The sequence below is a fragment of the Myotis daubentonii genome, chromosome 13 (assembly GCF_963259705.1).
Source record: "Myotis daubentonii chromosome 13, mMyoDau2.1, whole genome shotgun sequence".
Taxonomy (NCBI): Eukaryota; Metazoa; Chordata; class Mammalia; order Chiroptera; family Vespertilionidae; genus Myotis; species Myotis daubentonii.
The window spans coordinates 24,235,515-24,253,295 of record NC_081852.1 but is presented as its reverse complement, the minus strand read 5'-3'; the positions used below and the strand labels follow the sequence as shown (position 1 = coordinate 24,253,295).

Sequence of the window (17,781 nt, the reverse complement as noted above, 5' to 3'; positions counted from 1 at the left end):
TTTTTAAAAAAGAATATGATAATCAAATGTACATATACAGGGTGTCCCCCAAAATGTATATACTTTAACAGCTGATAGCTCAATTTTGAAAATGAAAGATATTTTAATAAGGACTGCCTTCATAACTGTTCAAAGTATGTGTATACATTTCTGGGGGGACACCCTATGTATATACTGTTTGATTCACTCAAGTACTAGGTTATTTATCCTACAGGTATACTTCCCATACAAGAAATACTATGTATAAAGCTATTCGTTACAGTGTTTCTTGTGATCAGGAATAAAAGCTGTAAATAACCTTAAAAAGCATCAATGGAGGACAAGTTAAATTTTGGTTCATCCACACAATGGAATCCCATGAAACAGATAAAAAGAATAAAGTAGCACTCATATACTAAAAATGGAAAAATCCCTAGGGTTAACTGAATAAATGGAAAGTATGCAGCCGTGTAAACAGTATGTTACCATTTACATAAAGAAAAGAACAGAGCCCTGGCTGGTGTGGTTCAGTTGGTTGGGTGTCATTTGTGTACCAAGAGGGAGATGGTTCGATTCCTGGTCAGGGCACATGCCCCGATTTCAGGCTCAATACCGGTCAGCAAGAGTGCAGGAAGCAGTCGATTGATGTTCTGCTCTCACATGAATATCTCTCTCTCTCTCTCTCTCTCTCTCTCCCTCCCTCCCTCTCTCAGAACAGACACACATCTATGTGTGTGATGCATAGCATAGCTATGGCAATATATGCAAGAATCAGTGCCTCTGAGACAAAGAACTGGGGGGAAAGGGACTGAGGAGTTAAAGAGGCCATAATTCTATTAATTGATTATCACATGACTTACTATATAATTACAAGTAATTATATAGTAAAAACTAGAGGCCCAATGCATGAAATCCATGCAAAAGTAGGTCTTCCTTCCCCCAGCTGCCGGCATTGGCTTCCCTCACAGCCCCGGCTTCGTCTGGAAGGTCATCCAGAAGGACATCTGGTCCAATTAGCATATTATGCTTCATTATTATAGATAGTAATGAGTACACATAGTGCTTTGCCAGGCAACATGTTCTAAGCACATTACATACATACACTAATTCAACATGCTCCTTTTAAACTGTACAAAATTCAGGTACCTGTCTTATTTCATAAATTATCAATTACTTGAGAGCATCAACATGACTTAAGCATTTTTACATCCTACACAAATGACAGTACAATATTTTCACAATACTGCTCTCAATGAACAGCAAAAGGAACCATCAACAAAATGAAAAGGGAGCCCACTGTATGGGAGAACATATTTGGATACATCTGATAAAGATTTACTATACAAAATATATAAGGAACTCATACAACTTAACAAAAAGAAGACAAACAATCCAATTAAAAAATGGGCAAAGGACTGAAATAGACACTTCTCCAAAGTGAACATACAGATGGCCAAGAGACATATGAAAAAAATGCTCAAAGTCACTGATCATCAGAGAGATGCAAATTAAAATGACAATGAGGTATTACCTCACACCTGTCAGATGGCTACAATCAACAAATTAACAAATGACAAGTGCTAGCGAGAATGAGGAGAAAAGGGAACCCTAGTACACTGCTGGTGGGAATGCAGACTGGTGCAGCCATGATTGAAATATGGAGTTTCCTCAAAAAAATAAACATTGGAACTGCCATTTGACCCAGTGATCCCACTTCTAGGAATATATCCTAAGAAACCCGAAACACCAATCAGAAAGAATGTATGCATCCCCATGTTCATAGAAACACAATTTACAATAGCTAAGATCTGGAAACAGCTCAAGTGCCCATCAGTAGATGAATGGATAAAAAAGCTGTGGTACATTTACACCATGAAATATTATGCAGCAGTAAAAAAAGGAGGATCTTGCCCTAACCGGTTTGGCTCAGTGGATAGAGCGTCAGCCTGAGGACTGAAAGGTCCCAGGTTCGATTCTGATCAAGGGCATGTACCTTGGTTGCGGCCACATCCCCAGTAGGGAGTGTGCAGGAGGCAGCTGATCGATGTTTCTCTGTCATCGATGTTTCTGAGTCTCTGTCCCTCTCCCTTCCTCTCTGTAAAAAAATCAATAAAATATATACAAAAAAAAAAAAAAAAAGGAGGATCTCTTATCCTTTGAGACAGCACGGAGGGACCTAGAGAGTATTATGATAAGTGAAATAAGCCAGTCAGAGAAAGACAAGTATCACATGATCTCACTCATATGTGGAATCTAATGAAAAAATAAACTGTTGAACAAAATAGTTCCAGAGACATAGAAGCATGGAACAGACTGTTGAATCTCAGAGGGAAGGCAGGGGTGGGTGGGAAAAGATTGGTCAAAGAACTGATATAAGAACATATATGCAGCATATATGCATAACCCAGGAACACAGACAATCGGGTGGTGAAGGCCTGGGGTGAGGGACAGAGGCAAGCTATAAGGGGTCAATGGGAGAGAAAAAGAGACATATGTAACAATACTTTTAATAATAAAGATTTTAAAATAATAATAATAATGCTCTCAAGAAATATGTACCACATTCATTTATTCATGCAATATCAAATATAAGAGAAACTAATTATCTTTAGCATTTAGAGCTGACTTAAAAGCCTAATGACCTTAATCTATAATTATCTTTTTATAATTGTTTTGTTCCGCCATGAAGTCAAGCCAAAACTCAAAAATAAATGGCTTTGAAAATGTGCTATTATACATACGTACAATTGTAACTGTGCTGAATACACTGGGGAGTCAAACAAGTTATTGAAGAAAAGTTGTCCAGTTTTCCCATTATTTTTCATTCCAAGAGAAAAACTGTATAATCAACACACAGTCCTTTTTAAACTTTGAGTTCAGGAGAGTATTTAAGAATAAAAGATCTCCTACTATGTTACATAAAGTGCTCAGCACAAATACATGAAGTGCTTCGCACAAGCCTGGCCCGTCATAAATCCCCATCCCAGCACAGCTCTTTCTCATTTCTTTGGAGGCTGCCAGCCTCACGGGAGAGAAAAGTACTCTTGTCAATAACTGGAAAATCCATCTGTAAAAAAGCAGAGTGGGCCATGGAAGTGGGAGTGTTTTTCCCTTTAACAAGACATTAAAAGTCATCAGTGCTATGAATCAGACAATGGGGGGTTGGGAGAAAAAATTAAAACTCCAATTCTTAGATTTAAAAATTCACTTATTCAATCTAGTATTTTTTTCAAGTGCCTACCTGGACCGGGCAGGCATTATGGCAGGCAATTGTAGTCCAAAACCTCATTTTATTAATTTAACATGCTTTATATTTTTTCTATTTTTAAAGTAAAATTTGCAGATATGGTAACAATGCCAAATCACATTTTAATGAAGTGATAAAATACTGATAGAAATCATTCTCTCTACAGATTTGACAAAACAATAAAATTTCAAATAAAATTAAGGAAACCAATACAGGATTGTATTTGTTTAAAAAAAAATTTTTTTCGCCCCACCAGTGTAACTCAGTGGTTGAGCATTGACCTATGAACCAGGATGTCAAGGTTCAATTCCCAATAGGAGGCATTTCAATCTCCCTTTCCCTTCTTCTCTGAAATCAATAAAATAATAATATTTGGGGGGGGGGAAGGTTTTCACTTAATTGGGTTCCCCCAAATTTCATATCTTGAAGTAATTTTTTATGTAATGATTTTAGAGAGGGAGGAAGGGAGAGAAAGAGAAACATCGATTTGCTGTTCTACCCACTTATGTATTCACTAGTTAATTCCCTCATGTGCCCCAACTGGGATCAAAACCTCAACCTTGGCGTATGGGGATGACACTCTGTATGGGGATGACGCTCCAACCAGCTGAGCTACCAGCCAGGGCCAAAATACATATATTGATGTCCCAACTCCCAGTACTTCAGAATGTAACCTTTTTGAAGATAAGATCTTTAAAGAGATGATTAATTTAAAAGAAGGTTGTTAGGTTGGGGCCCTTATCCAGTATGACCAATGTCCTTACAAGAAGTAGAAACACCAGGGATATACATGCACAGAGAAAGGCCATGTGAGGACACAGTGAGAAAGCAGCCACCTGCAAACCAAGGAGAGAGGCCTCAGGAGAAATCAAACCTGCAGACACCTTGATCTTGGACTTCAAGCCTTCAAACTGTAAGAAAATAAATTTCTGATCACTTGCTATATAACAAAAGAAATCTGGTAGGGATGTGTTTCCTCAAATTAATAACTTTTTAAATTTACAAGTATTGAAATTAAAGTAGAAATGCCTATTCAGATTATTTTTTTAAAAAAAAGTTGAATTCTACATTCATTATGAACTTTGGGAAAATTATTTATTTCATTCTATGGGGTTTAGACAAGTAATTTCACATTTCAATTTAAGTCCAGAGTCAGAAGACATTTCTTGTACATTCCGTACTAATAGAGATCATAATATATCAATGAAATATTTAAATACAGAGATTGATTTAAAAATGGATTTCTCTAAATAACATTTATTGGAAAACACACATAATACAATCCACTCTGGATCTAAGAGGCTTAATTTGTTCTAATATTAAAAGAACATTCTAAATTTTCTTTTAAATTTTCTTCTGAAATTTCTCTAATTTAAAAGACATATTGTGAGAATGGGTTCAAGGGTGAAGGAATCAATCGGTACTCAGCGATTCATAAACATGGCATATAAACATGACATTTTAAAGATTTGGACAAAGACTGCATGTTGGCAGCACAGGGGGTGGTCTTGCTCACTCGCTCTCCCTCCTACTGAGCAGGGACATTTCATATTTCATAGTTTCTGAATTTCCTCAGGAGTTCTGAAGGAGCATCCCCAGACCAGCGGAAATGAAGGTGCCAACTGTTCACATCTGAAAAACCTTTGAAGGAGAGAAGAGAAGATTTTTAAATCAGAGGTGGGAACAAAGGAGTCAAGCTTGTAATAGTAGGACAGCTTGCTGGTGAGATTTCACTGCAATAAGTGAAATGTAAGGGTAAGTCTTTGGGATGAATTATTAATATCTTACAGAAACTGATTAACTTGGGCAGGATGTTGAATTCTTGTGAACAGGATTTATTTTATATGGATGAGAGGATCTCACATGCTTAAACTTAATAATAAAAGGACATTTATAATGCCTCCAGTGCTGGTAATTTTGACAATTCACCTGCAAGGAAATTGGAAACAACTTTCAAACAGCTGCCAAAAATAAAAGGTCAATGGTAAAGGATTCTGGAAATACAAATAATGTATTCCATGAGAGTAAGATTTATTTTTTTTAGAGTAATAAACAACTTTGTTGAAAATTAGATAAAAGGTCATTTTCCCTCTACCAGAGAAAATGTAAACTGACAAAACTGTTCTGGGTAGGAAACTTGCAATATTTATCAAACTCATTAAAATGCATAAACATTTAACCTTACAATTATACTTCTGAAAATTTACCTTAAGGAAATAATCACGGATGTGCTCAAGGGTTTTAACTATAAGATGTTTAACATGATACCTTTTATAAATGTTTTTAAAAATAAAAAAACAGCCCTGGCCTGTGTGACTCTGTTGGTTGAGTATCATCTCCATGCATCGCTAGGTCACCAGTTTGATTCCAGTCAGGGCACATTCCTGAGTTGCAGGCTCAATCTCCAGGAGGGGGCATGCAGGAGACAGCCAATCAATGTTTCTCTCTCTCCCTCTCCCTTCCTCTCTAAAAATATCCATAAAACATATTCAAAAAAACCCCAAACATTCCAGGTATTCAGCAATAGAAAGTTGGTTAAAAGGCTGTGATATAGTCATTAACAATTTTTAATACTTACAGTCACATTAAAATGCTCATAACATATTGCTGTGACAAGTAGTTAGAAAACAGTGTGATCCCATTTTTTTAAAATATGTTTTTATTTATTTCAGAGAGAAGAAGGGAGAGGGAGAGAGATAGAAACATCAATGATGAGAGAGACTTATCAACTGATTGCCTCCTGCACACCCCCTACTGGGGATCAAGCCAGCAACTTGGGCATGTGCCCTGACTGGAAATCAAACCATAATCTCCTGGTTCATAAGTTGACACTCAACCACTGAACCACAACAGCCGGACTCATTTTTAAATTTCTTATATATGTGGGTATTTCTATAAGAAATGTTCAAAGTCTATAAGGAATTACCGCTAATTATTAACAGTAGTTATCCCTGGATAGCTGGAATAGATGTAATTTTCATTTTTTAATACCCTTTCTGTTTACTTGTGTCTTCTTATTTTTCTGCAGTGAATAAGTATGCCTTTTGTCATTTTTGTTGTTTATAATCTACTTATATAAAAACCATGGGTGGTGTTCATCACGACCACAACCACTGCGACCAAGCGGAAAGAAGTCAGTCCTGCAGGGATTGTCTTGGCAACAGCTGCACCCTCCCCCGAGCTGTTTCCCAGAGCTGTTTCCTGTAAGGGCGGGGTTTGAGGCAGGAACCTGCCCTGGGAGCCTGGAGGCATATCTTTTCTAAAGTGTGCCGCGCCAGCACAGCCGGGGTGAACCTGAGTGGGGGCGGCTGAAAGGCTTAGAAAAGACAGACAAGAGAATGAAAGCCGGGTCTCAGTGGGACACTGCTTCTCTGAGAGGCAGCGACCACACCCACAGCCATGCCTTTATTTTACAGCAGATGCTACAAGGCAAAGTAAGGGCGGGACCAAGATGTTTACAACATTCTCCTGGGTTTCAATCCTACTCAACTACATGCACCCGAACTCTATCAAGCCTACATCACTCAGGCACGTGGGGCCACTTGTTTGGACCATAGGTTCAAGCTTACAACTACAGCTGTTGGCTATAATTGTGCTGGGAGGGCCCTGCTCTCCAAGCTGGGATTTGCACGTGGCAATGAGAGGACTGTACCCTTTCATCAGTCCAAGGCTTGAACCTGTCCAAAACACTGTAGCGGCTCCCCAAAATAAAGTTTTAATTCTGTTTCTTTGTTACTGATGTTGTGGCCCCACCCCATAACAAAGAAATAATTTCCAGAGGATGAGGCCCAGGAATCAGGATTTTAAAAAGATTCCCAGGTGATTCTAATGTGCAGCCAAGGTTGAGAACCACTGCTATAGATAATATTAAAAATATATCTAAACATGCAATTCTTTTTATTTTTTTAAATATATTTTATTGATTTTTTACAGAGAGGAAGGGAGAGAGATAGAGAGTTAGAAACATCGATGAGAGAGAAACATCGATCAGCCGCCTCCTGCACATCTCCTACTGGGGATGTGCCCGCAACCCAGGTACATGCCCTTGACCGGAATCGAACCTAGGACCTTTCAGTCCGCAGGCCGACGCTCTATCCACTGAGCCAAACCGGTTTCGGCATAAACGTGCAATTCTTTGTCCAAAAAATGAGCATGTTCAAAAATTAAATGAAGAAAATTTGGATATACTCGATGGAGATTTTCACACATATTTGACTGATGATTCCATTGATTCCACAGATGATGCTGAAAAGGAAAATTTTCCCATTGAATTTCTTAATAGTATTACTCCTTCGGAAATGCTGTGTCATAAATTAAAATTGAAAGTGGGTACAATCATCATGCTATTGAGAAGTCTCAATCGTAATTGGGGTCTTTGTAATGGTACCATATTTATTATCAAAAGATTACGACCTAACATTATCGAAGCTGAAGTATTAACAGGATCTGCAGAAGGAGAGGCTGTTCTGATTCCAAGAATTAATTTGTTCCCATCTGACACTGGCCTCCCATTTAAATTGATTCGACGACAGTTTCCCGTGATGCTAGCATTTGTGATGACTATTAATAAATCACAAGGATAAACTCTAGACAGAGTAGGCATATTCCTGCCTGAACCCGTTTTCACACATGGTCAGTTATATGTTGTTTTCTCTCGAGTTTGAAGAGCATGTGATGTTACAGTTAAAGTTCTAAGTACTTCAGCACAAGGGAAATTAGTCAAGCACTAATGAAAGTGTTTTCATTCTTAATGTGGGGTACAGGGAGATATTAGAATAAGTTTAATCACTTTATCAGTCATTGTTTGCATCACTGTTGTTTTTATATCATGTTTTTGTCGTTTTTATATCATGCCTCTGTTGTTGTTATATCCTTTTGTTACTGTTTATTTATTAATAAATTTATATATTATTTTCATATACATTTTACTAATTTCCTTTCATCTCTTCACATTTCTATTATAGGGCAAATAGCAATATTAAAATATCTCTGCTATATTAATTCCTTTTTAAAAAATATATTTTATTGATTTTTTACAGAGAGGAAGGGAGAGGAATAGAGAGTTAGAAACATCGATGAAAGAGAAACATCAATCAGCTGCCTCCTGCACACTCCCCACTGAGGATGTGCCCACAACCAAGGTACATGCCCTTGACCGAAATCGAACCCAGGACCCTTGAGTCCGCAGGCCGATGCTCTATCCACTGAGCCAAACCGGTTAGGGGAATTAATTCCCTTTTAATGTGCACAAATTTCATACACTGGGCTACTAGTATTGCTAATGAAAATACAGGTTACAGAAAAATAAAATATGCTTCCATTGATATTTAAACGGTTATCTAACAGTCTAGGCAGAAAAAATGTACACAGAATTGTGGACAGTGATTATCTCAGAAAAACAGGATCTGCTTGCACTTTCTTTAGAATTATCATAGAAAACAAATTTAAAGAATTTCCATTTGGAGAAAAAGCAAACAGAAAATTCTTTCTGACAACCTGTAATTGAAAAGCACACACAAAATATGGACAATGTGGCCCTTTTAGTTTTAAGTACACTAACATATAAAAATATACCAAAAGATCAGTGGTATGTTCTTGAGGTGGTAAGATTACAAGTTGTTTTTTCTCCCTTTTGCTTGACCACATCCTCTCTCATCGCACCCGCTGCCAGGCAGGCCTCTGCCAGAGGAAGCCCAATGCGAGGCCAACAGGCGGGCCCGGCCTGGGTGTGGGCAGAAGCCCCAAGGACATGACTGCACAGCAACAGCATCTGCTACCTTTGACTTTTTTTTAAATATATTTCTTTATTATTTCAAAGAGGAAGGGAGCTGTTCTCAAAACTGCCTGGTACTGGCACAAGAACAGACATCTAGATCAATGGGATAGAATAGAGAGCCCAGAAATCAGCCCCAACCAATACGCTCAATTAATATTTGACAAAGGAGGCAAGAGCATACAATGGAGTCAAGATAGTCTCTTCAATAAATGGTGTTGGGAAAATTGGACAGATACATGCAAGAAAATGAAACTAGACCACCAACTTACACCATACACAAAAGTAAACTCAAAATGGATAAAGGACTTAAATATACGACGGGAAACCATACAAATACTAGAAAAATCCAAAGGCAACAAAATCTCAGACATATGCCGAAGCAATTTCTTCACCGATACAGCTCCTAGGGCATTGGAAACTAAAGAGAAAATAAACAAATGGGACTACTTCAAAATAAAAAGCTTCTGCACAGCAAAAGAAACCATCAACAAAACAACGAGAAAACCCACTGTGTGGGAAAACATATTTGCCAATGTCATATCTGATAAGGGCCTAATCTCCAAAATTTATAGGGAACTCATACAACTTAACAAAAGGAAGATAAACAATCCAATCAAAAAATGGGCAAAGGATCTAAATAGACACCTTTCAAAAGAGGACATTCAGAAAGCCAAGAGACATATGAAAACATGCTCTAAGTCACTAATCATCCGAGAGATGCAAATCAAAACAACAATGAGGTATCATCTCACACCTGTCAGACTGGCTATCATCAACAAATCAACAAACGACAAGTGCTGGAGAGGATGTGGAGAAAAAGGAACACTTGTGCACTGCTGGTGGGAATGCAGACTGGTGCAGCCACTAAGGAAGACAGTATGGAGTTTCCTCAAAAAACTACAAATGGAACTCCCATTTGACCCTGTGATCCCACTTCTAGGAATATATCCCAGGAAACCAGAAACACCAATCAGAAAGGATATATGCACCCCTATGTTCATAGCAGCACAATTCACCATAGCTAAGATCTGGAAACAGCCTAAGTGCCCATCAGTAGATGAATGGATTAGAAAACTGTGGTACATCTACACGATGGAATACTATGCTGCTATAAAAAAGAAGGAGCTCTTACCATTTGCAACAGCATGGATGGAACTGGAGAGCATTATGCTTAGTGAAATAAGCCAGTCAATGAAGGGAAAATACCACATGATGTCACTCATTTCTGGATAATAAAGACCATTATAAACTTATGAACAAAAATAGATACAGAGGCAGAGCTGCCTCATACAGACTGTCAAACTACAGCAGGAAGGCCGGGGAGGGTGGGAGGGCAGGAGGGGGGTGGGTAAAAGATCAACTAAAGGACTTGTATGCATGCATATAAGCATAACCAATGGACATAAGACACTGGGGGGTAGGGGAGGCCAGGGGATTGTCAAGGGCGGGGGGGGGGGGGGGGGCGAAGGAGACATATGTAATACTTTTTGTAATACTTTAAGCAATTAAAAAAAATGTAAAAAAAAAAAAGAAATAAACATACATGTTAAATAATAAAAAAAAAAAAAAAGAGGAAGGGAGAAGGAGAGAGAGGTAGAAACACCAATGATGAGAGAGAACCATTGATCGGCTGCCTCCTGCACACCCCCTACTGGGGATTGAGCCCGCAACCCAGACATGTGCCCTTGGCCGGAATCGAACCTGGGACCCTTCAGTCCACAGGCTGACGCTCTATCTACTGAGCCAAGCTGGCTAGGGCTACCTTTGACTTTTTGTTTTTATTCCTGGATGTCACAGAAAACTATCTACACTAGTAAAAGACAAACATGCAAATTGACCATGCCTTTGCTATGCCTTAAGCCACGCTGACCAGCCAATCAGAGTGACCATATGCAAATTAACCCAACCAAGATGGCAGCCAGCAACCACAGAGCTGGAGCAAGTAGGAGGCTTGGTTGCCCCAATGATGGAGGAAGCCAAGCTTCCCACTTGCTGCATCAGGCTCTGAGCTCCACTCAAAGCAACAAAGTTTCAATTATAGAAGGTAAATAAACCCCAGATACTTGCTTTCAGCTGGCTGTGGCCACAGAACTGGAGCGAGCAGGAGGCTTCCCTCCCGCCCACCCTGGCTGGCTCTGAGCTCCTCTCAAGGCTACAAAGTTTTAATTATAGAAGATAAATAAATCCCAGAATAAAAAAAGAATAAAAGGAGAGGCTGGGAGCTTCCGTCGCCGGGGGGCTTGGCCAGCCTGCAAACAGCCATCAGCCCTTCACCCAGGCTGGCCAGGCACCGCAGTGGGGACCCCCACCCTGATCCAGGACACCCTTCAGGGCAAACAACCCGGCCCCCAGAGGGATGTCTGATTGCCAGCTTAGGCCCAATCCCCCGGGCCAGCAGGTGGTCATCCCCCAAGGGGTCCCAGACTGTGAGAGGGCACAGGCCGGAGTGAGGGACCACCCCCCCGAGTGCACAAATTTTTGTGCACCAGGCCTCTAGTTTGATTTTAAAAGAGTATTTATCAGAAGCCACATTCATTGGATATTTAAATGGAAAGAGAAAAAAGTGAGATTGTCTCACACACTGGTTTGCAGATGCCATGGTCCATATTTTACAGGTTGCAATGAAGTCAAGTGGATGACGGGGACTATTTGATGGCTCATCACATAAGAGCATCAAAAGGCAAACTCCAAAGTAAATATCAAGCATTGCTTGAGGAAATTAATAAGTATGCTTAAAAGCTATGTGAGCAGCCTCTCAGGGCTTAGTAAAGCTGACGTGAATAATATTTCTTAAATGCTGACATTATAAAAATTTACACTACAGTCAAATGAAATTATAAATAATCATGCAACTGCACTTTGGTATATCAAACTCCAACTTTAAGGCACTACTCAGAAAAGCTAACAATATCTTAAACCACACTAAGAAATACTGGTAGGCCCTGGCCAGTGTTGCTCAGTGGTTAGAGTGTTGGCCCTCCAACCCAAGGGTCTCAGGTTCAATCCCTAGCCCCTGTTTTTCTCTTTTTCTCTCCCCCTTCCTCCCTCCCTTCTACTCTCTCTAAAAATCAATGGGAAAAATATCCTTGGGTGAGGATTAACAGAACAAAAACAAACAAACAAACAAAATAAAGAAAATGCTGGTAAATGCAGCCTTTGGCAAAATTTCATGATTCTTATTCTCCAACAAACAGCTCTCAGAACGAGGATCCTTCCTCCTCTCACCCCCTCCACTTCATTCACAATTTATCCTGATTGATATATCTGTGCTGTGGAATATTTATCAGCTGTTAGAAACAATGAGTTAATTCTAAAAGTAAAGTTTTAAGGAGAAGTCCCATAATAAAATCTGACACAAAAAAAACTTTTATATGCCTGATGGAAACATTTTATGCATATTAAGTTATTTACTCCTCAAAAAGTCTGCTTAACTTAATCAATTACTGTAAGATAGTAATAATTTATACCAAAAACATAACCTTTCAAAGTAGAAACTACTATTTTAACCATTATCTATATGTATATATAATATATATAAAAGGCTAATATGCTAAGTGTCCATCTGGGTAATGACATCATGTAGCAACGCCCAGCTTCCTCTCCCTAGTGACTAGCCTCCTTGGAGTTTCTTCAGCCCAGAAACATGACTTGCTTTATAGCCAGGTGCAAACATTTTACACTGTAACCAAATATCTGTAAAGTGTTTTCCCATGCCTCATCTCATTTGATCCTCATAGAAGTCCTGGAGTAGGTAGATAGGAGACTCCGTGGAATCCTATTTTCTTTTCATTAGCCGGAAAAATGGAGATTTGGAAAGCTTAGGAACTTGACCCGACTGAAAAGAAGTAAGAAATGCTGAACTTTGAAAATGACCTCAGGTTTTCTCACTGCACAGAATATAGTCAAACACTGCTGCAGTTAAATATTTTACCCTTTGTTCTCCCTGTGTTATCTACAATAATAATCTGCTCCGTGTTGATATTTACTGCTGTGTTGCTGATAATTATCTGAAAGAGAAGTTGGGGTGCTTCACTGGGCTGGAAAAAGTTTACCTAAATCAGAAAGCAGGTCTAACTAAGCAAGTTTATTCTATATCTATAAAAGGCTAAGTTGACTTGCACATGCGCCATTCATATAAAGCTCTCGCTGGTGCCAATCGCACGAATGTGTTTCCATCTGTCATTGTCAATCATGAATTTGGTTGACACTTCCTTTATAGAGAAAGGGCGAATAGCGATTTTAAAATATTTCTTCTAATGAATTTTCTTTCAGTGTTCATGAATTCATGCACCAGGCCACTAGTATACAGATTTTTTTAAAAATCAAAGAGATTAACTCTTATTAACATAAGAATGTCCAAACCTGTAGAGAATTTTTATAAAAATTTATTGTTTGAGTTAAACAGAGGATATGCCTGGAAGTGAGATCTCAATAGACAGAAAAATGTTTCCCTGAATAACAGTTTGTAGTTTCTGTGTGTATTTGAGATTAAGGAGGGAATGTAAAGGAGGATTACACGAAGGTGGCGATCTGATTACAGGTTAAGAATATGTGCTCTCTTGAGGGTGGTCACAGTTTAGGAGAGCTCTGAAGAGTCATTTCAAAGGTGTGTTAACCTAGAAGCACGGAAGCCACTGACAGAACTTGATTAAGGCCAAGATAAGCCTTTTACTAAAGCAGTTACATGCCTGGGGCAGGATTTTGGTTAACACCTGAATCCAACTGCCCAGTTAGAAATTGATGATCAGATCACCCTGTGCGGTAACTTTCCATAGAAAGCCTTTTTTCATCCACATTCACTTGCCCAAGGCCACACAACTCATGGTTGGAAAAGCTGGGATCTGGTTAAAGCCACGGTGCTCTTAGCTCCTGTGTAACATAGAGAAATGTGCTCAGTGTATGGCTGTTCTATATTTTTAAAGCCCTCATGAGTGAACATATACTGTTGTTCATATATGCTTGTATCAGCATATGGAACAGAATGGAAGGAGACACACCTGGGCATCTGCATTGGTTACTTTAGGAAACAGAAGCAGAGAAAGATGGGAGACTGGGGTAGACACTAAGTTATTGTTTGTATATAATTCTTTGATTTTTTTAAATGATAAGATCATTATTTGGGGGGGTTATCACATGTTTATAACTTTTTAAAAATATGTTGTTACTTATTTTAGAGAGAGAGAAAGGGAGTGCTATAGAGAGATAGAAATATTGATGAGAGAGAAACATAGATCAGCTGCATCCTGCACAGCCCCTACTAAGGATCGAGCCCACAATTTGAGTGCGTGCCCTGACCAGGAATCCAAACAGTAACTCTTTTTTTTAAAATATATTTTATTGAATTCTTACAGAGAGGAAGGGAGAGGGATAGAGAGTTAGAAACATCGATAAGCTGCCTCCTGCACACTCCCTACTGGTTATGTGCCTGCAACCAAGGTATATGCCCTTCACTGGAATTGAACCTGGGACCTCTGAGTCCGCAGGCCAACGCTCTATCCATTGAGCCAAACCAGTTAGGGCCAAAAAGTAACTTCTTATCAACGCTCAACCACTGGGCCACACTGGCTGGGCTATATAACTTTTCTAAAGAAAGAAATTTTCAGATTCTTATGACAGGCAGTCAAGTGGGGCCTCAGCATCATGCCTGAGTCTCTAAAGTGTCCAACGCCCCAAGTTCTGGTGAAGTCTGAATCCAAAATAGAAAGTCACAGGTACCCTCCAGGATTTAGAGAGGGACAGATCTGAACTTTCCAAGGCTGAATGGAGAAACATTTGCATGTTTGCCTTTGTGTGTGTGTTGGGGGGCGGGGCGGGGGGCGGTGTTTGCATGTGTGTGTTGCTTAAAACCAGTTTCCTAACATTCGGGCTTCAGCTTTGATCAGCTTGCTGTAACACATTTCCAGTTACAAGGCTGATGCAGTCAATGTACAGGCTACAAAATGATCTTTTGGTTAACACCTGAATCCAACTCTAAGAATCTTTATTCCCAAAAGTAGTGAGCACTTATAAGTTCTCCCCAGAGAGAGATTTGAAGTGACCATTTCTAGAAAGATTATAATTCACCCAAACTATCTACTTGTCTTCTTTTATTAAATAGGTGTTCAAGGATGTTCAGGAACCTTCTGTTTAAAGGCTAAAATCTAATGGAGTGTTGAATCACAACCCTGGAAATCAAATAAGATTTTGAAGGACAGTTACAGTGTGTGTACATAACACACCTATCGACACGACACACAGTGGAATGGCTACACAGACAAACAAAGAAATGATAATAATAGCTCACATTTACCCAGGGCCTGCTATAGACCAATCACTGTGCTAAGCATTTTGCATGGATCTCCTCATGTAATCCTTATGATAAGTCTTTGAGAAGGTACCATTATGATTTCTATTTTGTAGATGAGGAACCTGAGGTCTAGAGAAGTTAAGTAACTTTTACCAAGTAATACACACAATAAGTAGTAGAGTCAGGATGTGTAGTTTGGGAGCCAGGATTTCAACCTCTTAACACCCTGCTTCTGTGGATCTATAAATGATTCAGAGAGCTACTTTTAGATAAGGCATCTTCTCAAGATAGTGCAGTGCCTTAGAAACAGACTGAAGCCAAACTGCCTTAGTTCAGACCCCTACCCTGCCACACAATCTCCATAACCTTGAGAAAATTACTCAACCTCTCTGGGCTTCAGTTTCCTCATCTGTAAAATAAGAATAATGTTGATACCAACCTCACAAACTTGTAGGGAGGATTAAATAAATATGTGTAACATTAATATTAAAGGAGATAATAGATGTAAACTAATTCCTGTGAAAACATTCCTGCACATAGTAAACTCCCCAATGTTAGCTAACATTAGTTCAGTGGAGAGGAAGACACTCCCAGAAATATCTCAAAGTTCCCTTTACCAGGATTGTATTAAAGAATGTATCATCTAGCCCTAACCGGTTTGGCTCAGTGGATAGAGCGTCAGCCTGTGGACTGAAAGGTCCCAGGTTCAATTCCGGTCAAGGGCATGTACCTTGGTTGCAGGCACATCCCAAGCAGGAGGTGTGCAGAAGGCAGCTGATCGATATTTCTCTCTCATTGATGTTTCTAACTCCCTATCCCTCTCCCTTCCTCTCTGTAAAAAAAAAAATCAATAAAATATTTTAAAAAGAATATTATACTAATTAAAAAAAGAAAAGAATGTATCATCTAGTTTCCATGTCAATGCTAAGTAAGTGTTTAAGGACAAGCCAACCCTTAAATTTGGCAAGAGTCAGACCTTCTTTGTCTGCAAAGCTATATGACATGACTTACTTGAAGAATCTGGACTCTGTCGGGAGGATGACTTCTCCAAGGACTCAGATTCTTTTTGCTCCATCTTCTCAGTGGTTGAACCCAACTCTTCTTTCTTTATTTCTCTTTGTTCGTTCTGTTCCTCATTTTCAATCTTGTTGGTATGAGTCTGGTCAGGTTCTTCCAGCATTCGATCTTTTTTACCTCTGACAGCCCAATGCATTGACTATATTAATTAAGAGCAGACATATAATATAAAATCAATACTATATAGCTTTCTGTATTTAAAGTTTAATATGTGGTGACACCTGACTTATTATTATAATGTTAATTTCAGAATGTTAAACTTGACTAATAACCCGATCAATTAATCCAGATATTAATTAATTAATCTTCCCTGGTTTGGAAGACTAATGATATAAGGAGACATCTATATCATGGTACAGAACAAAGGGACAAACATCAGAAAGATTCAAAGAATTAGATGTTTCCTCAAAAAGTTAAACCTAGAATTACCACATGAACCCAGCAATTCCATTGACAGGTATATACCCAAAAGAACTGAAAACAGATGTTAAAAGAAAAACTTACACATGAATATTCATTCACAAAAGCCAAAGGTGGAAACAACCCAAATGTCCATCAACCAATGAATAGATAAATAAAAGGTGGTATATCCATATAATGGCATATTATTTGACCATGAAAAAGAAATGAAGTACTACAATGTGGATAAATCCTGGAAACATTATGCTAAATAAAGAAGCCAGATACAAAAGCCACATATGTATATATGATCCCACTTACATGAAATATCCAGAATAGACAAATCCATATAGAAAGAAAGCAGAGTGGTGATTACCAGGAGCTGGGGGAGAGGAGGATAGGAAGTGATTGCTACGGGGTTTCCTTTTGGGGTGATGAAAAAGTTCTGGAACTAGATAGTGATGATGGATGAACAACATTGTGAATGTACTTAATGCCACTGAATCTTACACTTTAAAATGGTTAAAATGGGCCCTGACAGGGTAGTTCAGTTGGTTAGAGCATTGTCCCCATACGCCAAGGTTGTGGGTTCAATCTCCATCAGGGCACATACAGGAATCAACCAATGAATGCATAAATGAGTGAAACAACAAATCAATCTCTCTCTCTCTCAAATTAATAAATAAAAATTTAAGAAAATAAAAAATAATAAAATAAAATGGTTAAAATAATGAGTTTTATGTGTATTTTACCACCAAAAAACAATGAGGCTGTGTGTCTCAAGTCATGCCAGAGATTAAGCCTACTACTATTGTAACTACTATTGTGACCTTCCATTAAGCTTGACCAATGCAGAGTTGGCATTAGAAGTCTGGCAATAAAAATATTAGAATTCTGGATTATACATCTTCTCTTTAAGAAAACACATGGCACAAAGCAGGAATTCAATCAATATTTACTATGAAACATGTGTGCTAACTTTAAGTGGATTCACTTTATGTGAACTTTTCCAAGTCC

The 17,781-nt window shown here is 38.7% G+C and overlaps 1 protein-coding gene across 5 annotated transcripts in view; it reads right to left on the bottom strand.

Annotated features, from left to right (window-relative positions):
* Window positions 1–4,295: 4,295 nt before the first annotated feature.
* The window catches only part of DNAJC12 (DnaJ heat shock protein family (Hsp40) member C12), a 59,493-nt gene continuing 46,007 nt past the window's right edge, over window positions 4,296–17,781 (bottom strand). For all 5 annotated transcript variants that reach the window (XM_059662580.1, XM_059662577.1, XM_059662581.1 and 2 more), the window contains 2 exons: window positions 16,300–16,504; window positions 4,296–4,867 (listed from right to left, as the gene is read on the bottom strand). In XM_059662580.1, the coding sequence (XP_059518563.1) occupies window positions 4,773–4,867; window positions 16,300–16,504 (300 nt within the window). In that variant the 3' untranslated portion in view covers window positions 4,296–4,772. The remainder of the gene's footprint in view (window positions 4,868–16,299; window positions 16,505–17,781) is intronic.